This window comes from Camelina sativa, chromosome 13, assembly GCF_000633955.1.
Source record: "Camelina sativa cultivar DH55 chromosome 13, Cs, whole genome shotgun sequence".
In the NCBI taxonomy this organism is placed as follows: Eukaryota; Viridiplantae; Streptophyta; class Magnoliopsida; order Brassicales; family Brassicaceae; genus Camelina; species Camelina sativa.
Genome location: NC_025697.1, coordinates 5,147,463 through 5,168,362, shown reverse-complemented (window position 1 = coordinate 5,168,362; position 20,900 = coordinate 5,147,463). Strand labels below are relative to the sequence as shown.

General features: G+C 37.1%; 6 protein-coding genes across 7 annotated transcripts; 5 read left to right on the top strand and 1 right to left on the bottom strand.

Annotated features, from left to right (window-relative positions):
* On the top strand, nt 506–2,753 carry LOC104735248 (protein LATERAL ROOT PRIMORDIUM 1-like). Its single transcript, XM_010454997.1, has 2 exons — nt 506–1,893; nt 2,302–2,753. The coding sequence occupies exons 1-2, from the start codon at nt 1,269–1,271 to the stop codon at nt 2,616–2,618; spliced, it is 942 nt and encodes a 313-aa protein (XP_010453299.1). The 5' UTR covers nt 506–1,268; the 3' UTR covers nt 2,619–2,753.
* Nucleotides 7,258–8,665, bottom strand: LOC104735247 (ankyrin repeat-containing protein P16F5.05c). Of its 2 annotated transcripts, none has more exons than XM_010454996.2 (6): nt 8,535–8,665; nt 8,273–8,351; nt 7,961–8,025; nt 7,786–7,854; nt 7,651–7,700; nt 7,258–7,569 (listed from the first exon to the last, which is right to left on the bottom strand). In XM_010454996.2, exons 1-6 carry the CDS (start codon nt 8,586–8,588, stop codon nt 7,458–7,460), a joined length of 429 nt encoding a protein of 142 aa, XP_010453298.1. In that variant the 5' UTR covers nt 8,589–8,665; the 3' UTR covers nt 7,258–7,457. The 2 variants fall into 2 exon arrangements, with proteins under 2 accessions (XP_010453298.1, XP_010453297.1); XM_010454995.2 differs by having other exon boundaries at nt 8,264–8,351; nt 8,535–8,664.
* LOC104735246 lies at nt 8,923–10,970 on the top strand. The gene is made up of 4 exons (XM_010454994.2): nt 8,923–9,253; nt 9,571–9,701; nt 10,082–10,186; nt 10,332–10,970. Exons 1-4 carry the CDS (start codon nt 9,191–9,193, stop codon nt 10,798–10,800), a joined length of 768 nt encoding a protein of 255 aa, XP_010453296.1. The 5' UTR covers nt 8,923–9,190; the 3' UTR covers nt 10,801–10,970.
* Nucleotides 11,156–12,856, top strand: LOC104735244 (vacuolar protein sorting-associated protein 13-like protein). Its single transcript, XM_010454993.1, has one exon. It carries the CDS (start codon nt 11,651–11,653, stop codon nt 12,785–12,787), a length of 1,137 nt encoding a protein of 378 aa, XP_010453295.1. The 5' UTR covers nt 11,156–11,650; the 3' UTR covers nt 12,788–12,856.
* LOC104735243 (protein DGS1, mitochondrial) lies at nt 13,040–17,834 on the top strand. Its single transcript, XM_010454992.2, has 14 exons — nt 13,040–13,372; nt 13,601–13,727; nt 13,817–14,020; nt 14,139–14,276; nt 14,411–14,572; nt 14,702–14,896; nt 15,636–15,736; nt 15,971–16,060; nt 16,306–16,378; nt 16,457–16,485; nt 16,572–16,695; nt 16,849–16,959; nt 17,075–17,175; nt 17,495–17,834. The coding sequence occupies exons 1-14, from the start codon at nt 13,140–13,142 to the stop codon at nt 17,613–17,615; spliced, it is 1,809 nt and encodes a 602-aa protein (XP_010453294.1). The 5' UTR covers nt 13,040–13,139; the 3' UTR covers nt 17,616–17,834.
* Nucleotides 18,866–20,376, top strand: LOC104735242 (feruloyl CoA ortho-hydroxylase 2-like). The gene is made up of 2 exons (XM_010454991.2): nt 18,866–19,512; nt 19,679–20,376. The coding sequence occupies exons 1-2, from the start codon at nt 19,001–19,003 to the stop codon at nt 20,259–20,261; spliced, it is 1,095 nt and encodes a 364-aa protein (XP_010453293.1). The 5' UTR covers nt 18,866–19,000; the 3' UTR covers nt 20,262–20,376.

Below are 20,900 nucleotides of genomic sequence, written 5' to 3'. Positions count from 1 at the left end.
CGGAAGGACTAATACAAAAATATTGTATATATGGTTCAGTTTATTCTTTTCTTCTCGGTTTTGTCGGTAAGATAAGAGCAAAATGTGTGTGGTGTAATACGATGACAATAGTATTTAACCATGGACCACGAAATCTGAGCATATATGAATGAATATAAACAGAATCCTAGTTTCAATGCAGTTTAACTTAGTAGAAACGCGTAATGTACCGAACCATGGGCCTAAGAGACTTAACCGGTGTAGCCGGTTCTGGATGAAACAAAACAAAAGCCGGGATCGTCTCTTAAGCGGCAAGTGGAGCCACGCGCACGAGCGCTGGTGATGAACTTCGTCATCTAATTAAAAAAAAAAAAGATTGATAGAAAATAAATTAAATTATTTTAAATTGAGCTAAAATACAAAAGCAAAGGAAGAAGGTATCATGTGCTATTTCTTTGAGTTATTATTTTTATAAACATAAATAATAATAAATAAACCCCAAAAAAAAAAAGGAGTTTCACTTGGCTCTCTATCTTTCTGCAGTTGTCTACTATGATATGATTATTAGAGAGAGACAGGAACAAGACGAAACAATCTAGAACAAGAAAAAAGGAAAACCAAAACATACATACACCACTGACCACTGTTGTTTTTTTTAAAAGGAGAGAGAGGTAAGAAAGATCCACAAGTAAACCCAAGATTAGAAGCAGAAACAATTCAGACCGCAACAAGCACAGTTTTTTTTTTTTTTTCTTTAGAGAGAGATAGAAGAAAAAAGAGTCGCAGTCTTCTTTTTTTTTTTCTCTGTGAGCCTTCAGACAAAGAAAGATAGTGACAGTAGATTTCGAAGAATCTATTTTAGATTTGTTTTCTTTTGTTTTTGGTTTTATGGCAAAAAGGATTCTATCTTCGTATTTCTCTATCTATCTCATATTTGTGTAGATTTATATTGGTTATGTACATCAACTGGAGCTGTGTGCTGTGATTTTTTGTTTTTTTTTGTTGTTTTTTAATTTTTGGGATTAGATAGGGTTTAGGTTTAATCAGCTGTGGCTACAACGAGGAGGCATAATCTACCAACGTCAGATTCCGGTGCCTTCACCGACTGGGCGGCGGTGACGACGACTACATCTTCTCTTGCCACTGAGGATCTATCTCTTGGTTTCAATGCTGGTCCCACCGTCGTTCACGGCGGTTTAGGCTCAGCTTCCGCCGCCGCCGGCGTTCCTTTATGGCATCCCGGATCTTCTGTCCGTTATGGCTTACAGTCGTCGGCGGCGGCGACGGGTATGGGTATGGTCGGTCTGAGAGACGTTTTCCTTGTTGCTCCGGCTTACCACCACCACCAAAACGCCGGAGTTATTTCTGGACCCGAAGCGGCGCCGCTTGGCGTCGGAGTTGTTCCTCTCCTCACGGCGGGTCCGCCTCAGCAAAACGTGGAAGACACCGACATTAACTTCCTCGGAAACAACCGGAGATGGCAGAACAACAACAACAACAACCACGAAACGCAGTATCTTCAGTTCAAGAGTACTAACCAGACTGCGGTAGGAACGAGCTCGAACAACAACTCGGGGTCTGGCTCTGGCGCATCGGGAACCGCCACGTGTCAAGACTGTGGAAACCAAGCGAAGAAAGAGTGTAAGCAGAGGCGGTGCAGGACTTGCTGCAAGAGCCGTGGCTTTGATTGTTCTACTCACGTGAAGAGCACGTGGGTCTCTGCAGCTAGGCGGAGAGAGAGGCAAGTCATGCCTTCCGGCGCTAATCCAACGGCCGGATCGTCTCTCTCTACATCCTCCGGGACGAAGAAGCCGAGGATCGTAGGGTCTCAACAACAACAACAACAAGCCACTTCTCATACTTCAACTTCTAACACGCCTCCTCAAAGTTTCGAGACCAGTTCCAGCCGACAAGGTAGTATTACATCCTCATCATTAGTATATAAACCTACATTATTTTATGTATGTATATTCATGCATATAACACTAATAGCCATTCTTGACGATTCATGTTACGGTGTATGTGGTTTTGTAATTTGAGTGACACTAACCATGTTAAAACATAATATTGTTATGGTTTTGGTTTAAGAATTTTATCAATATTTTTCAGAAAGTTTGAACTATGAACAATCCTTTTTTTTGCGCTTTAGGTTTGATTTTGGCTATGGAAATATAAGATCATTTTAACCATTTCAAATTCTAGTCAGGTTTAGAATGCGTTATATTGGTTAAGCTCAGAGCATATTTATTGGTATTAAACACCCGTTATGTAGATTGATTGATATGGTGATAATGATGCATAATTATGTTTTATGTATGCAAGACGAAAGAGGGTCAAGGGAAGCATGGCCTGGGCAGATTAGAGCCCCGGCAGTGTTCAAGTGTGTGAGAGTAACGGCAGTGGAGGATGGTGATGACGAGTACGCTTATCAAGCGGTAGTGAAAATCGGTGGCCATGTCTTTAAAGGATTCTTGTATGATCAAGGGCTTGAACCCAAAGAAGGTTTTCCTAACATGTCGGATTTGCATTTAGGTGGTGCAGCCAATAACCATAACGGAGTGTCAGCCTCGGCGCCTATTCTTGAACCGCCAAATGTCTACGGTGGTGGTGGCGGTTCAGGCGGTGGGTTTTACGGTTAAACCAAAATTCAAAAACGTTTTACTATTTGACAGATAAAGATGTTATCTTCTTTGATGTTTTTTTTTACAATGGGGTTGGATACAAAAGAATATTTCACTAACTCTATTGTATGAATTTTCCATGTGGACGAACTACTTCAAATGATGCAACAAACGTTATCGATAATTTTTTAATTGGTGGGAAACGTTCTTTTGAAAAAAAATTGATTTCGGATACTAGAAGAATTCCATTTCAGTTTCGCGTTTTTTAAGAAATCCTGGTCGAAATTCGAAATTATGCGGTAACTCTTGTTTGAAACCGTAATTTTTCTTGTTAAAATTTGTTTGGTATATATATATATTTTTTATTAACTACTATAGTAATAGCAATCTATGTAATGTTTCTAACATTACTACAGATTTTTTAAACGAATTGGTATTTATTATAATGATTTTTTTTGTTTGTCATAGCAAACCATTGATCCTACTACGAATCCAATTCGCATTTGCTCATGCACTTATCTTACTAATTCGTATGGCTTTATGTGTTAAATATATACTAAATACAAAATGTTTTTAGCTAAATCAACGACTTTAATATTGTTTCTTCCTTTCTTACATCATATCATTATTTCTTAGAAGCTTAATTAAGTTGAAATGTTTCGCTTTTCCATCAAGTTATTTCACCACAAATATGATATACTAGTTATGTTATATGAATATTTCTAGTTATTATTGGATCAGTTATAGCTTTTGAAATTAAAAAATTAAGTGATATATTCTCATCAATTCATGAATTTATTTATCATCCATTCAATTTTTTGGGGTTTGATTAAAAGCTGTTTTTTGCTATAAACTGACTCACTGAGCCTACTTGTGCACCTTTTTAGTGTTACTATTCTCACTGACTTAGATTAAATTACGCTGAGGAGACTCTGTAATCTTGTGGCTTCCACCTTACCTAGGCACGTTGGTGTTCACTGTATGCTGTATAGGTGTTCGTCTGTTCGATCCCTATTTCTACTTTTATGAGATTATTGCGTGGACCATATATTTGCATTTTGAATTTATTTGGACGTTGGCATAGTTTCTATTTTGAGGTGTCAACTTTTATATTTTACAGTTAGGTCTCACGTTAAATCCTTTTTAGCCTACATACTACAGTTCAAAAAGTTAATATGATTATCGATTATGTCTAACCATGGATTTCGCCACGAAACTGTTAATAACCAAACATAACATATTTATTCTTGTTTGGACAATATATAAGTATTCTCATGTATAATAGTCTAGATTGGCAAAGCGGAGAGGGGAGCAACAACGGTAAGCAGCTGAAGCAGGGGCGGGGAGCAGGGAGCTGTGAGCGCAGGCGGGAAGGAAGACCTAATTTTTTTTTAATAAATAAAAATGCTTAAAACAAATTTATTTATGACTAATTTTATTAAAAAACAAAATTATAAAAAACATCTTGTTCAGAAACAAATAACGAAAGCAAAAAAAAAAATCATCTACGAGCTCTCTATATATGCTCCATAAAAGAATATTGAAAGCATATTCGAGTATATTATTGATTATTTGGACTCAAGTCAAATATTTTTTTACCAGAATATTTTTGTTTCAAAATTAATATATTTTAAGTGATAATTATTTAAAAATAATACTCCAAACTCTCTCAAATCCAGCGTCATAACGCTTTACTTTTTATAGCAGTTATCATTTTTTGTAACACGTGTGAAAGAGATAAAATTATTTTTGATTGGCGTTGAGCATGGGCGTTTGACACATAACGCTTTGCCAATCTAGCTAAATATCACATAAAACTGCAATGTAAAAGACTTATAGAGCATCAAAAGTATTAGGTGAAAAATTATAGCATTTGCGAACTTCATTCAAATATATTTTCAAACTTGAATGTGAATAATTAACCAAACTAATTGAACCCTCATATGTCAACCAATTGCTTTATGAATTAGGAATAAAGCCAAAAAAAAAAAAAAAAAATCAATATATTCCTTCAAACACTCCACCATAAAGGAAAAATAATAATAAATTCGACTGTGTCTTAGGCTTTATAGGGTTTAGGCTTTTTAAACTTTCGAACGATAATATTCGTCCCTCATCGCAAAAAAAATGATATCTCGGACAAATCTTTTTATTTTATGTCTTTTGGTTACATTTGTATAATATTGATGAGCATGTTTGTCAACCAGTTGAAGATGAATTTTATAAGAACCAAATCAAATATATCTGTACTCGAAGACATTTATATGGTTTCTCGTTGGTGGCTATTATGGTGAACAACATCACGCATTGGGAATCCATACAAGTCTAGACGTCTAGTGATCAGGTAAAATAAGTATTGCAGAAGATGTATAGTTTTTCTAGAACAAGACCATGTGGTTCATTCAAGTTTATCATAATCCATATAATTTGTTACCGAATATTTTCACAATACTTTTGAAAAAGCATATCTACACGACTCGTATGATTCATTCATTTATTGTAATACAGTAATACGTATATTTTACAAGTCGTTTGCCATCCAGTGCTATCATTAGACGAAAACACTGTATAATCATAACAGAGAAAACATATAGTTAACATAGTATAATCATAACACAAGACATATACAGTACGTCAGTACTGTATACCAGTTATATTAAAACAATCAAGTTGATTATTTTCTTCCATCTTGAGTTATACCTTCCTAAGTCTGAAGCCCTCACATTAAAATTAATTTTATTTTGGTTGAGTTAAAATAATACGTAACAAACAAAAGATGAGTGGGGAATATGTTGACGAAAAAATCAATTTAAATAAAATTATCAATCACATCTAACATAAAGAGACTTGACATACACAGCGTCAGTCTGCATCAGAACGAGTCTATGCCGAAAGGTTTACAAAATGATGTTTTGCCAACTGTGAAAACGTTTAGAAATGATTTTTTTTTTAATAGTTTTTATGTCCAATAAACTATGAAACTATTTGATGAAAGTGAAAGGGCATGTGCAAAAACAACAACGTGAACGTGAAGGCCAAAAAAATGTATAGGTTAAGGTGCATGGATTTGGTAAAGAGAGAGATACATTCCCCTTCGGACTAAACCAAAATTAGTGATTATAACTTGTACTTTATTTCATTAAATATTGCTAGTATTTTAGCCGAAGCGATGGTGCACTGCAGATAGGTTAAAAACAAAGGGAATTTTGCACCCACACCCACTTTCTCTAAAAATATTAACACTCACACCCAATTTCGACTACTCATATACTTTTCTCAAGTTTAATTACATATTATCTCTTATTCCTTATAACCCTTTCTATTTTTTCTATCTATTTTTATCTCTCTCTATCTTTCTCTCAATTATTCAACCAAATAATACATCTTCTTCTTCATTGTTTTGCTTTTACTCATCTATTTAAAGAGAAAAGCTTATTTATGTTTTTCTCTCTTTCTTTCTCACATTTCTTTTCTAAAATTTTTAAAAACCATTCCAATAATGGTGGAAATCTAGAGAAGGTGAAATCTTTAGATCTTTTTTCCTTTTACTTTAGATTAGATTATATGAAATTCGATCTGGGTTATCCATTTGAATAAGTTTGACAAATAATATATCTATAAAAAAAAAGAAAAAAATAGAGAAAATGAAAAGAGAAAGAGGAGAAAGGCAAAATTGTCCAACTAACAATGACACCTAAGCTAAAAAAAGTTAACTCAAACTAGGTGTGAGTGCAATTAACCTAAAAAGAAAAGAAGGAATGGGGCACCTAAAGAGATTATCACTTTATATCTTATTCTTCCATGGATGGATCTGTGATTTCAGTTCTTACAACTACTAGTCTAGCCAACAAACCAACAGTTCACCAAACTAGAGAACGTCGTTACTTAACATTGATACCAAAAAGTAAAAGATATCGTGTCCTGTCCTATACCAACTTATGCTATGTAATGTGGGTTATACATGAAAAAGTTTATTCTTTTCTTTATAACCCAAAAGTACCAATTAACTTTCCATTACCGAGAATGCATAACGTAATTATCCATCTCCACCATTGGCTGTAGAACTTTCAATAACCGCATGCATAAATAAGTTACAATCTTGTCTAACTATTGCGTCCTCGCAAATGTTTGTTTATTGGCTTTCAAGAGAGAACGATCAACGATGGTTGAAGATGTCTTCTTTGATAATGTAGGATCCTGTGTACGTTTTGCAAGCTTGTTGGCTCACCAATAGCTTGGACCAGCGTAGGCGATGATGTCTTGTGAATGATATAGTTTTGAGCTTGTTCTTTTTGATATTTCTATACATGACAGTATCTTTTTCAAGTTTTACTTCTGTGAAACTATATCGCTTGCTTGAGAATTTATTATTTTTAACAATTTAATCAGAATCAGCTTTTCATTTGTTTATCTACAGTTCATATTAGTTCCGCCTTTTGAATATGAAAAGTTTCAAAATTATGATATATACAAAAACAACTGAAACTATGAAAGAACTAAAAGTACAATTTCGTTATTTTAGTTCAGGTTCGGTTACACATAACGCATGGCTTAGCCGCTTCAGCTGGCTACCACCGTCTTCCATACTTGATTGTAAATTTGTGAACGCAAAACTGAAACCGAATTCAAATAAACCCAATCTGGTCCAGCCCAAAACTAATTGAACAAGTTTGTGGTTTTTGGGTATTGCAACCAAAAAAATTTCGAATTCATATGATTCCAGTTCTAACAACTGCTACTCAGTTTAGATAACAAACTCCAGCAATACAAAACCTCACCTGTATATCAGAGTGAGAGAGAGAGAGAGAGACAGAAAGAGAATTTTAGGATGCTTATGATGAAGATGTCTGAAAAAAGTCATGTCATACTGGTATTTTCAAGTTCCATTTGTGCAACAGTTGTGTTGATGGCATCTATAATCTCCATCTTCTGAGCACCAATGGCTTCATCCATCGGAGTCCGCTCGTACCTAAAAAATTCCAAGCTTTCTAATGGTTCAGCTTAGTTCCTCCAATAGATGGACTGAGAAGAAAGATTTAAAGAGACTAACCGATTCAAAAGGCTTAGACTAGCTCCCGACAAGATCAGTTTCTTCACCACCTGTTGTAAGTAGCTTTCCAGTTAAAATTAAACCGGAGAAACAAAACATTTTCAAGCACAGAAACAAGTGATGGTTAGTGGTTACCTCGACATGGCCATTCAAGCATGCCCAATGTAGAGGAGCATTGTTCTCATCGTTAAGAGCATTAATATCCTGCCCACCAAAAAACAAAGCCTCAATCTTTCTTATTATATCCAACACCAGACATTACATTGTCGTCGAAGCATCAAAATTAGCAAAGGGGTTGTTGTTTACTTACCACTCCTTGACTGATAAGATACTCAACTATAGTCATATGTCCATTCGCTGCAGCCATATGCAGGGCTGTGAAGACCGAAACAAAAGATCAAAAGAAACAATGTTACAAGTGTTAACCATACATTTTAAAACTCGTAAAATCGAGTATCCGAACATACAAGGATTTCATATCCGTAAGCAACCAATATTTTCACCAATTTCACAACATTCAAAGTATCTGAGCAGGAGTAGTGTGACATGATAAAAGACGAAGAATTGAAGCTAAAATTAACTCGAAAAATTGAAACTTTTAAAAAGAACAAACCTGTTCGACCTTGTGAATCACGAGAGGTAAGAGAGACACCATCAGCAGCTAAGCTTTTAAGATCATCAATATCATCGTATCTAGCAGCCTGTAATCCAAAAAAACCCAAACTTTTTGAGCTGACCCAGTTAACTAAACTAACAACAAGAGCAACTCAGAGAACGAAGACAAGTAAAACCTCAAAAATGGAGGATATGAATCGATTACAGGAGAATAGTAAGTAAAAAAAAAGGAGGGATTTTTAAGGGAGGAAGAGACGGAGGAGGCAGACCTCAAGCAAGTCTTCAATCTTCTCTGCAACAACGATCGTATCTGCTGCTCCCATCCTCCCACCACCGGACGATACTACTATAGTTTCAATCTGAGGGTTATTTTAGTCGCCGGTACATTATTTTATTTTATTTTTGGCTCTCCTATTTATTTATGTATATTTTTAAAAACGTTTATATTTTAGAATTGAAATAAATCTGATAAGGTTATGTCTATAAAAATTAGTTTTCGCGAATTTTGTAATGTGTAAAAATCATAATTTTTTTAAGTTATGGTCTCTAAAAAAACAATTAAAAAGCTTCAAAAGTAAAAAATATTTACATTTTAGCACCGCTTAAAAATAATATATATATTTTTTAAAAGGGGTCGGTATGGGGGAGTACCGGTTTAATTAAGTCCACAAGTCAAAATTAAAATTAGGGGTCTTCCTCGTTCTGTCTTCTTCTTCTTCTACATCTCCTCGGCCGTTTCCTCCGGAGGATTCCGATCCCTCTCTCTCTCTCTCTTTATTCCTTTTGGTTTCTGAATCATTCTCGTTCCTACTTTGGACTTGAACTGTTCTTCCTCAGATTGTTTTATCTGGGTTATTCATCTCCCTGTGGTATAGATTTTCGAGGATCCAATTTTTTTTTGTTTTTTTTTTTCTCAATCGCCGCCATGAGTTCCTCGATCCAGATCGTTGATGAGCAGCAATTGGATGTTTTGCCTCTTCAAGATCAGGTTTTTGTTTCCTTTTTTGCCCTTATTAATCAATGAATATAATGAAAAGATCAAATTTTTGTGGGTTGGTTCTGTCCATGGTTGTTTGTGCCTTTTACTTTCTGAATTGTTGTTCTTAGAAATTGTGGGGTTTCGTGAATTTTGGTTCATTTGTTATCTGTGGAGTGTCTGATGTTGAAACTGTATCTTACCTACATGAATTTGATTTCTTTTTCTTGTATCCGAAAGAAACGTTCTTTAGGATGGTGATGCTCAATCTCTTTATTATTGATTCGCTGACGAGGTTGATGAGTTAAGATATCGTTTTCTGTATATAGGATGAAAAGAAGACTCAAGAAGTGAGCAATGAGCTGAGTTTCGGGAACCATGGCGGCTGTTGTGCAATCTGCTTGGATACTATACCTCTTCAAGAAACTGCTATGGTTAAAGGCTGTGAGCATGCTTACTGGTACGTCTTTTGGATTTCTTGGTACTATACCTCTTGATAGTGTTGTTTTTATCTTTCTTTTTTTTATGAGGATTGATGCTGATTTGGTTGTTAGTGATCTGATGTTTCCCCTATATAAGTCATTTTCTTTCTGTGACATTCTTGTCAATGTTAAGTCAGACACATTTTTGTAAGATCAGTTTTTAGTCTTCAGCTCAGTTTTTTAAAGATGGACTTTGGTTTTTGCTTCAATATAACGTGTTTTTGTTTCTTTAGTTCAATTCTTTCGTTTGATGCTGTGTACGGAACAAGTATGTCTACTTATAAATGAAATTTAGAATAGATACTGACATTTCTCTTTTCATTTGTAAGAGGAGTGATTAATTTCTATCTATATATAGTGTGACGTGCATACTCCGTTGGGCGAGTTACAAAGAGAAACCTACCTGCCCACAATGTAAGCTTCCATTTGACTTTCTCAATGTCCACCGCGCTCTCGACGGAAGGTGAAACTTCCATCCTTATTTACATTTGGCACCATTGTTAAATCCATTTACTTGGCTGGCTCTGTGCTTTACTGTACTCTTGGCTTTTACACCATTTTTTGTACTTCTTCCTTTCTAACTATTTTTTCTGTTATTTTCATTGCAGCGTTGAAGATTTCATGTTCGAGGAGAGTGTATGCCTCCTCCTGAGGGCAGTGTGGTTTCAGCCACTGGAAGCAGTGGAGCGGGTTTCAGATAGTGACAATTTTAATTATGATTTCGACATTCCACCTGAGTATGAAGCTGAGGATGACGATGACGATGACGATGACCTTAACGAGTTTTATTTGCAAGGTTCAAGTCTTCGTTTAGGAAACCGGAGGTGGGGTGACAATGGCTTTGTCAGAGCAGGTCGCCAAGAAGCAAGGCCGGTCCAACATAAGAACCGAGGTGGCCAGGCCTCTGGCTCTGAACCCGCCTCGTCATCCTCACGTGAGCCAAAGGATAAGACTAGCAGTGCCATAACAGGAAGGCGTGCAAAGAGGGCATTGAAGCGTGAAGCTGCGAACAAAGCTGCGGAAGCAGTAGCAGCTGCAAAGCATGAGGCCCTCTTGGTTAGGTTGGGAAGGAAGTGATTCTGGTTGTTCTCTGTAATTACATCAACCCCCAACCTATAATGCACTGACTTCCATACTTCAGAATCTGTACATCAGTAGAATTTAATAATGGCAGAACCACAAAAAGTTGCTGAACCTTTGTCGAAGATCATTTGCTAGATTTGATTTATTTAGTCTACTACTTCTTATCATTTGCTTTACGAGTGAATGTTACTGTGGCTTATGAATTGAGAATTGATCATATGGAATGAGGATTAAGTGGTTATGGTAATGATGATGATTATGAGTGGGTTTTAGTGGGGTCTGTAATTTGACTTTGGCCAATTTGTGGTGCAGGCTGCAATGCCAAGCAAAATCAAAGCTAAAAAAAACAAAAGTTTGTAACATATTGATCAGAAAAATAGGCATCTCTATCCCTTACCTACCCCATTAAGACCATGGAATGATTAGTCCAGGTCAACTTTGTTGACTAATACGGACATTCATCGTCGTTAGTGTCTGAATTGGCTTGATGTTGTTTGATGAAATTGCTCCATGGTGAATATATGGTTAGATACTTACTCCATCTCAGTCTTCATTATCATAATTTCAGTCATCATAATGTTCTTTCTATCTTCATGACGTTTATCTATTTTTGTTCCACTGATTCTCATTTCTCACCTAATCTATTCCTCTTCCATTCAATGCTCCTGAATTCCCTCAAAGCAAAAGCTCCCCTTGCTTCACCAACACTTCCCTCCCTCTCTTTCTCATGACTTGCCTTTGTGGTCATGTTACTGTTTCAGCTCTAGACTCACTTTAAACGTTATTATACCTGTTATAGCTTTTTCTTAGTTTCTTTGATCATCTCTCTCTGTTTGTTTGCTCTATGGAATCTCTGAAACAAGCTTCTTCTTCTTCTGGGTTCTGCTACCATCAAGGCTTCTCAGGTGTTCTCCAAGTGTTTGTTCACAACGCAAGAAACATCCACAACATCTGCATCTACGATAACCAGGACGTCTACGCCAAATTCTCTCTTACATACAATCCTGATGACACCATCTCCACCAGAATCATCCACAGAGCTGGCAAAAACCCTGAATTCAACCAGAAGCTTATGATTGATATGACTCAGATCGATGCTCATGCTGCTGTCCTTAAATGTGAGATCTGGATGATGAGCAGAGCCAGACATTACATGGAAGATCAGCTTCTTGGTTTCGCTCTTGTCCCGATCTCAGACATCATAGGTCAAGACAGTCTCACTCAAGACTACAGTCTCTCCTCCACTGATCTCTTCCATTCCCCTGCTGGTACCGTGAAGCTCACTCTTTCCATTGTCAACCCTTCTTCTTCATCCGCATCTAATGTCAAGATTAACACCACCTCGATTTCTTCCGAGGTTGTGTTGCTTGACCCTCAAGTCTCTGAAACAGTGGACTACACGAGGATTGAGTTCCCTGACATAAATGTTGTTAACGAGAACAAACTGATGGTTACAGAGTACTTCAATGGACCCGGAAGCGCTTCATTTCTCTGTCTCGGCTCAACACATGGACCAGAAACGGACATAACAATGGTATGCTCGGATGAGAAAGAGGTTTACGGCGGGAACGGAAGTTTTATGGCTTCTTCTTCAACAACAACAAGCTTAAGCGACGAAAAGAACACAGCAGATTCAAACGAGAAAGAGAATCAAGAGATCACAGAAGTGTCAAGAAGACGAAGAAGCAACAAAGAAGGTGAAGAAGAAGGAAAAGAAGAAACAAAGATGAATGAGGAAACAACAATGCAGAAACAGATAGCTGAGATGTATATGAGAAGTATGCAACAGTTCACTGAGTCTTTGGCAAAGATGAAGCTTCCCATGGATCTCCATAATACACCACACGAGGATGATCAGAATACTAATAACAACACTACAACTCAGAATCAGAATCGGAATAATAATGCTCCTAATAATAATGGAATGGAGAAGAAAAAAGAAGGGTCTCGTGTCTTTTACGGTAGCAGAGCATTCTTTTAATGGTGTTTTGTATCAAGTATCAAGAACAACATTGCAAATAAGTTGTTTTAAATGTGTGTTTAGCTTCTATATGTTTGATTCACATATCTTCGGATCTTCATATATGTATGAAAAATTGAAAACCACATAAATAGTCTAAGGCGGTCTTAGCAATCGAAGAGCCCAAAATTAGTAGCTAAAACAGGCCCATTAATAGCCCATTAAAAGCCCATTAAAAGCCCAATAAGGATTTCTATTTATTCCAAAGCCCTAAATCACTTTTACCGACATCAAGGGGGCACTCACACAACTCCGTCTCCGGTCATCAACCCGGCCAGAGTTTGAACTGAGAAAATTTGATAAGACGACTTCAATGGATTCTCAACCTCCGGCTAACGAGTCAACCCCGTCGCCGTCTCCGTCAAACGTCGTTGACCTAATTCCCTTTTATTCAAATTATATTTGGAATCGCCTTGCTTCCTTGTACCCTACTTCTAATTCCATCTTTCTGGGCAAAATCTCCAATCTCTATCGCCAAACTGTTTCGAGGAAACGGCATATCTCTTTTCCTCTTCCTCTACCCTCCGATTTCCCAAGCTCGTCTGCGTAAGATTCATCTCTCCTCAATTGGTAGCTTTTTACTAGTTTTCTTAGTTAGTAGCGTAGTCTTCGACCTTCATTGCTGCTGTTTGATGATCGTGGCTTTGAACTGATACTGGAAGTTTCGTGTTTGTTGATTGTTATACTCTGACGAACGTATTTTTTTTTTGGGAATTTGACAAAATGCAGACTGTTTTGACTTTTAAGCTAATAATACATTTGGTTTATCTTCAGGATTAATAGCAACACCTCGGCGGATACAGCTAGGATTCATGGTGTTTTGGAGGAGATAATGGCTGGCGTCCTCTCGAATTTGCATGATATTCAGAAAAGTTTAGATTTTTGGCAATCTAGAGCTGAGGTGATTTTAACAGAACATTACATGAGATGTACTTCTTTAGTGAAATGTTTCAATCTAAATGGTTTTCTTTTGATCGTATTTAAACACAGGGTTCCAATGCTCGAAAGGCGTATTTCATGATTTTTGAGAGAGGGCCGGTAGCTTTTTTGAACGAGAGTACGAAGTTCGTGAGCAAGAGTCTCAGCGAGGAATCTGCAATGCAGCATCTTTGCCAGTCGTCTTCATCTCACATGTTGGATAGGATGCGGGTCTTGCTCGAGTTAAGATCTGCACTCGCTTCTTTTCTTGCCCAGGTTGCCATGAAATTTCTTAATTCCTTTTCTAACATAAGTAACACCTTTGTAAATGTGCATGTAGCGTTTTTTCGCATGTTTGACATACTAATATAACTACTTTCAATGGGCTCTCTAGCTTTATGTTGAATTGGATCAACGTGGGGAGGATCTTGTGAAGAATCCAGAAAAGTCACTGCCATCGTTGTTGGCTGTTATCAATGGATTGTTTTCAAACTTGGAGGGATCTTTCAGCCATTTGCATGCTGAGCGTGAGGTAAACAAATTGATTTCATACCTTTTTCTGGGCACTACCTTCATTTGTCTGACCATTTATTACTGTGATGATCCTGAGTCTACTGTTTCTAGATTTCTCTTACTCGTATCTACTAACTTACATCCTATTTGTAGAGTGATTCTACTGTTGATGGAAGTTACCCGATGCCTCTTGTATTTGATCAACTGCCTGAAGTTAACGAAGAAGGATCCCAGTGGACTGATTGTGAACTTACAGATGCAATCAACCTGCTTCATAAGAATTTGGAAAAACTTAACTCATATTTATCAGTTATGGTAGGTGTGGCTGTTGTTTATGTATCATTGGCCAGTATTCATGTAAACATAAATCATCATGTAAAGACAAACACCTTTCATTTGAAATTAACGCTGAGAGTTTCCCTTCTTGCATTTCTTCTTAAACAGGTGGGGAAACATCGAAAGCCAAGGAGGATGACTCTGTATTGGGTCCGGTATACGTGTGGTGCAGTTGGGCTCTCTGTTTTCTCTATATGGCTACTACGTCATAGTAGTTTGATGGGAAGTTCGGACATCGAGAATTGGGTTCATGATGCAAAAGAAGCAACAATGAGCTTCTTCAGTGATCATGTTGAGCAACCGGTTTGTTCTTGACCTTGCTATTCTTTTCTACATGAGAACAGTGCCTTTTTTTTCCTGTTCCGACAAATGACTTGTTGCATTAAACTCTACTAAAAGAAACAAATAAGGTACAAAGTGAAGGTTATTGCGACTCTCAGTTTGGTCTGAGTCAAAATAAAAGTGTGACAAGTTAAAATGATCAAGTTATTAGTTTGTTACAGGACATTGTGCTAGCCTTAAGTTTCTGAATTAGTTTCGTGANTTTCATTTGAAATTTACGCTGAGAGTTTCCCTTCTTGCATTTCTTCTTAAACAGGTGGGGAAACATCGAAAGCCAAGGAGGATGACTCTGTATTGGGTCCGGTATACGTGTGGTGCAGTTGGGCTCTCTGTTTTCTCTATATGGCTACTACGTCATAGTAGTTTGATGGGAAGTTCGGACATCGAGAATTGGGTTCATGATGCAAAAGAAGCAACAATGAGCTTCTTCAGTGATCATGTTGAGCAACCGGTTTGTTCTTGACCTTGCTATTCTTTTCTACATGAGAACAGTGCCTTTTTTTTCCTGTTCCGACAAATGACTTGTTGCATTAAACTCTACTAAAAGAAACAAATAAGGTACAAAGTGAAGGTTATTGCGACTCTCAGTTTGGTCTGAGTCAAAATAAAAGTGTGACAAGTTAAAATGATCAAGTTATTAGTTTGTTACAGGACATTGTGCTAGCCTTGAGTTTCTGAATTAGTTTCGTGATCCTCGCAGCTGCTTTCCATTCGAGATGAGCTTTTTGATACATTCCGGAAAAGGCACAAAGGTGTTATGGAAACTGAAGAAGTGCAGCTGACGCAAGACTCACTGCATAGGTTGATTTTCATTTCCTTTTTGATTCTTATTACAGTGGCACCAACTGTTTGATATTATATACGTGCGTTAATCGTCGCCTTTTCATTATGCCATATCAATTCACTTGTTATATTCATATGGAGTTATTGATCTCATTCTTTTGGATCCCTAGGGGTATTAAGTAATTATTTTGTACGTCTTGTTTATTAGCTGCATTGATAATGCTCGCGCTCACTGTTTTCTTTTGTATGCAGAATGCTTAAGAATTTCTGCGAGCAGTCTACACGTGAAAAGGTCCCAGACAATGCAACTGATCAGCAAATGCTCGAAGTTGTCATGAATCGGTACAACTCTGAACATTACTCTTTGTTAGGCAGTTAAACGAACATGTCATTGCATTGGATTTAAAACAGTTACATTTTGCATTGATCTAAGCATGCAAATATATGTTAGTAGTTCCAATCTTGGGTAATGAAATATGACAATGGACGTTTGTTCATCATTTTCATTTCTACCCACGTTAGACTTGGTAAAATGATTTCCTGTGAAAGTTCCTGGTACGTAATTGAGTTCTACCTTCTAATTGCAGGTATGAAAAGGAACTTGTGCATCCTATTCACAACCTCCTTAGCGGAGAGCTTGCCCGTGGCTTGCTGATTCAGGTAATCTAAGTTCTTGGCATGAAGCTGTAGTTCACGGTTTGTGAGATTCTAATCACATCAGAATTGTGTATCTTTCAGGTGCAGAAGCTTAAACTGGATATAGAAACGTAAGTTCATTAAACCAGTAGCTCTCAGTCAACTGGAGTAGATCTCTTACTCATTTTGTATAAAACTGAATAATCTTCTCCTGCAGAGCGATGCTAGAACTGGATCAGATACTTCGTGCAAATGAAATAAATTTTGCCATTCTGGCTGCATTACCTGCATTCTTTCTCAGCATTGTTATGCTCACAGTGCTTCGGACATGGCTTAAACAGGTGAGGAGAGTAATAATTCAAGCAAATGCCAAATGTGACAGAAATACATATATGTGCTCTAGTTTTTATAGTTTCAAGACTCATTGAGTCATTGTGTACAGTCGATGCAGCTTTGTTATCTTTATTCTGTTTGATTTTATTGGTATGAATCAGGATAGTAGAGCTCAAGGACGAGGAAGAATTGCTCGTATTCACAGGAGACTTCTTGTCGTTGAAATTGAAAAGAGAATTATGCAGTATCAGAGCTACATTGAACAAGGACGTGTAAGATGTCCACTATTTTCCTTTTTCCCTGTATCTTAATCATTTATATTCGACGCATTGGTCTATTAAGAAACCTTTTGAAAAACTTCCTGGTCGTTTCTTGATGCTGTTACAGGACAAGGATGCAGAAACCGTATTTGGTTTGCTAATATATAGCCTAGAACGTTTGTATCGGGTTGTTGAGAAACCTGCAAGAGCAACCGACGAGTGGGATTTGTAAGTCTTTCACTCTGATCCCATCAGATGTTTAGCATACAACAATTATCAAACTGAGGCTGCCATTAAGTTAATCATAAGTATTTTATCTATTAAAGTGGTTGTAAGCAAAAGCATTTTCTGCCCGATTTTCCTGTCTGAGTGACGATCTTAGCATATTAGGTTGATGTGAACTATTGAGTCAGTATGTGATAATTGTCTCGCGATACAAAACGTGTATTCATGGTTGTTCTCTTTGCCTGCCTTAAAATTTTATGTGTTTCGGGTATGTGCGCTTTGGGTGTGCCTGAACTGACTGATGTGTTTTTTTTGTAAACAGAGTGAAACAAGATCTGATTGAGTTAGGGAGGCCACAGCAGCAAACATCTTACAAGCTAACGGTGACGCAACGACTAGTAACGGTTTATGACTGCTTGCTTCCCACTCTGACGCGACAATAACTCATCTCGGATTCTTTATCTGCTTTACGAACTGCCAACTTTATTCAGTCATTCCTCCAGAATTGCTTGCTTGACGGCCAATTTATAGTTTTTGGTACCAGTCGAAAGGTTTTTTTTTATATGGTAAAACAAAGTTGTATCTTAGAAGATAGTTTTAAAATTCATAAACTATGTTGCAATTTGATATTTCAAAACCTGCTTCTGTGGTCTTGTGTGCTCCGGCGTCAATGTTCTCTAACCATTTTCTGTCACATTCCATCTCGGGTGAAGCCGGATGAGATATTTTGTCCATGCTAACCAATATAAACCCAACAATGCAATATTTTGGCTATAGCTGGTGGGGACGGGTGGAATCAGAGAGTTATATGAGTCTCTAAACAGGAAAGTCTAACTCCATATACACCATGTGTACGGTATTTTGTTTGTGATCGGGGTTGAACTTAACTCAATTTAGAGAGAGATGCCTTTTTGGGACGTAGGTAGATCATAAAATGTTGGAAACATCGTGAACCATCATGGTGAACTCTATAATCTTATGAAGCTGAGCAACTAATGTAATTAAGTTGTCCAAGACGCTAGGTACTGCCTAAGTTCTTGCTTAATCTTTTTCACTGTACTCGCTCTCTTGCCACTGAATAAAAAATCTATTTAAGTAGAATACTCGAGTCATATATCGACGGCTCTACATATGCGTAAATAAGTTCTCTGTAAATACAACGTTACCAATCCAGTAGGAACTAAACAGTCAGTATATATTTTTCCCCCTTTTAAACTTAAACTTACAACCCATGCTTATTGCATAAATAACCATGTACTAAGTACTATGTACACACAAGCGTTTACTTGTCGGCCTTGGAAACACGTTGAAAGGTGGAAGACCATTCCTTTTGGCCTTCCAATGGCGTTGATCGTTGTGGTTGACATCCGTGAAACCCTGTGCACATAACACAAAATCTTTAGCTTTTGTTTTCTTGTGATTGAATATTAGTTAATTAAGTTTCCTTTTTCATGCTCAAATGTATAAATAATTGAGATGTAGGGAAACTGTATACATGATTGAAGTATGAAATGATAACGCATGCTTTATATGTAGGACAACTGTTAAAAATTGAATAATAGATTCCTTAATTAGCTATTAAATAACAAACAAACAAATGCTCTTCCCTTTAACTTTAAGTGAAAATATTTTTTTTCAATATGTAAACTATTTTATTCTATTTTTTTAATATCTTTTCTCCAATCAAGTTGTTGAATTACATTATCACTTTTTTAAAAATCCTCCAACGTGACATTTTCATGTCTATAAACATCCACATCATGTACTATTTTTTTCATCAATGACTAAAACTCGCTTACTATTATAACTAGAAATTGAAGAAAAAAACATGAGTCCGACCGATCGCACCGCCTCTTCAGACGATATCGAAGTGAGAGATTACGTGGTGAACCAAAGAAACGGAGTGAAAGGACTCGTGGACTTTCTTACCCTAACCACGCTTCCTTATCCATACATTCAACCTCCTCAAGAACGCTTCACTTCCGACAAGATCCTCGTGGGATCACCAGTTCCGGTCATTGACGTGTCCAACTGGAATGACCCGAACGTGGCTAGAGAGATCTGCCATGCAGCGAAGACGCTGGGGATGTTTCAGATAGTGAACCACGGGATAGCTCCAGAGGAGTTGAAGGGTATAATTACGGCAGCGCGTGGATTTTTCGAGTTGCCGGCAGAGGAGAGAAGAAGGTATTGGAGAGGGAGCTCCGTGTCGGAGACAGCTTGGTTGACCACAAGTTTCAATCCTTACAAAGAGAGTGTTTTAGAGTGGAGAGATTTCCTCAAGTTTGAGTATCTTCCTCAAGAACATGACTTCGCTATCACGTGGCCTCTTGTATGCAAGTAAGTATTGTGTTAATCTAACGTCATTTACAATATGGGGTTTGATGCGGTTTCGGTTCTGATTCATTTTCTTTTAGATAAAGTTAGAATAAAAATATAATAGATATGATATATTCAGTAAAAATTATATATAAAAATAATAAAATAGTATGGTAACTTTGTATAGGGAACAAGTGATAGACCATTTCAAGAAGATTAAACCGATCACGGAGAAGATCTTGAACATACTCATAAACAATCTAAACTCAATCATCGATGAGTCCAATAAAGATATCCTAATGGGAACTATGAGAATGAACTTCAACTACTATCCAAAATGTCCTGAGCCAAGCCTGGCCATAGGAACTGGTCGCCACTCTGACATCAACACTCTCACTCTCCTTCTACAAGAAGACGGTGTCTTAGGCAGCCTGTACGCTCGAGCCACCGAGGATGGGGACAAATGGATTCATGTTCCTCCAATTCCGGGAGCAATCGTGGTGAATATTGGAGACGTGTTACAAGTATTGAGCAATGATAGGTATAGGAGCGTGGAGCATTGTGTCGTGGTCAATAAGTGTTGTAGCCGGGTTTCCATTCCGGTTTTCTGCGGACCGGTTCACGATTCAGTAATTGAGCCGTTGCCGGAGGTGTTAGAGAACAATGAGACGGCTCGGTATAGAAAGATTGTGTATTCTGACTACTTAAAGGGTTTCTTTGAAAGACCTCATGATGGAAAGAAGACTATTGAGTCGATCAAATTACCATAATATGATTTTACAAAGCTTTAAAATTATTATATCTATTTCTCAAAAATCGAATAAAGAAATAATCTTTGTATGTTGAATTCAGTCCTTATATATTAATATGTTTTATTTTACCCAACCTTTCAGAATGATATAAGTACACTTGATCAAGAATCAATTTGCTCATTGAATTGGATTTTTTTTCTCTCTTTTAACCGTTGATTTATGAAGGGAATTATAGAAGTGAATGATAATGCAAATTTACGGTACGTGTCAAAAAGCTAAGTTGAAAACAAACAAAAGAATACATTTTGGTGGTGGAATGGCCGTTTCTTTTTGTCGTCGAAGTGAAACATATTTGTGAGTGTTTGGGCATGGTGTGGTGGTCTATGAGTTGATTGATTATAATGATCAACTGATCATATGCAGAATGTCACATGCAGAAGAACGGTCTAAATTTTGGACTGTTCATTCATTCTTATGCATTATGTTTTTATCGTGACAAACAAAAACGTGACTAAGGAGAAATTTTATACCAAACATTATGCTTAAGAATGAACAGTCCATGTTTTAAAACTCTTTTCTATGATTTTTAAAATGATGTATTGATGTGTACCTTTAAATTTTCATGATTGTCCCGTACTATAATCGATCAAGGTCTGA

Coding starts and splice junctions, on each gene's coding strand:
- LOC104735243 (XM_010454992.2), top strand. CDS start 13,140: ATGGATTCTCAACCTCCGGCTAACGAGTCAACCCCGTCGCCGTCTCCG. Junction 16,696..16,848: donor TTCGGACATGGCTTAAACAG/GTGAGGAGAGTA, acceptor GGTATGAATCAG/GATAGTAGAGCTCAAGGACG. Junction 17,176..17,494: donor GCAACCGACGAGTGGGATTT/GTAAGTCTTTCA, acceptor TTTTGTAAACAG/AGTGAAACAAGATCTGATTG.
- LOC104735246 (XM_010454994.2), top strand. CDS start 9,191: ATGAGTTCCTCGATCCAGATCGTTGATGAGCAGCAATTGGATGTTTTG. Junction 9,702..10,081: donor GGCTGTGAGCATGCTTACTG/GTACGTCTTTTG, acceptor ATCTATATATAG/TGTGACGTGCATACTCCGTT. Junction 10,187..10,331: donor CACCGCGCTCTCGACGGAAG/GTGAAACTTCCA, acceptor TTTTCATTGCAG/CGTTGAAGATTTCATGTTCG.
- LOC104735247 (XM_010454995.2), bottom strand. CDS start 8,588: ATGGGAGCAGCAGATACGATCGTTGTTGCAGAGAAGATTGAAGACTTG. Junction 7,855..7,960: donor ATCTTATCAGTCAAGGAGTG/GTAAGTAAACAA, acceptor TTTGGTGGGCAG/GATATTAATGCTCTTAACGA. Junction 7,570..7,650: donor AGTCTAAGCCTTTTGAATCG/GTTAGTCTCTTT, acceptor GGAATTTTTTAG/GTACGAGCGGACTCCGATGG.
- LOC104735248 (XM_010454997.1), top strand. CDS start 1,269: ATGGGTATGGTCGGTCTGAGAGACGTTTTCCTTGTTGCTCCGGCTTAC. Junction 1,894..2,301: donor GACCAGTTCCAGCCGACAAG/GTAGTATTACAT, acceptor TATGTATGCAAG/ACGAAAGAGGGTCAAGGGAA.
- LOC104735242 (XM_010454991.2), top strand. CDS start 19,001: ATGAGTCCGACCGATCGCACCGCCTCTTCAGACGATATCGAAGTGAGA. Junction 19,513..19,678: donor ACGTGGCCTCTTGTATGCAA/GTAAGTATTGTG, acceptor AACTTTGTATAG/GGAACAAGTGATAGACCATT.
- LOC104735244 (XM_010454993.1), top strand. CDS start 11,651: ATGGAATCTCTGAAACAAGCTTCTTCTTCTTCTGGGTTCTGCTACCAT.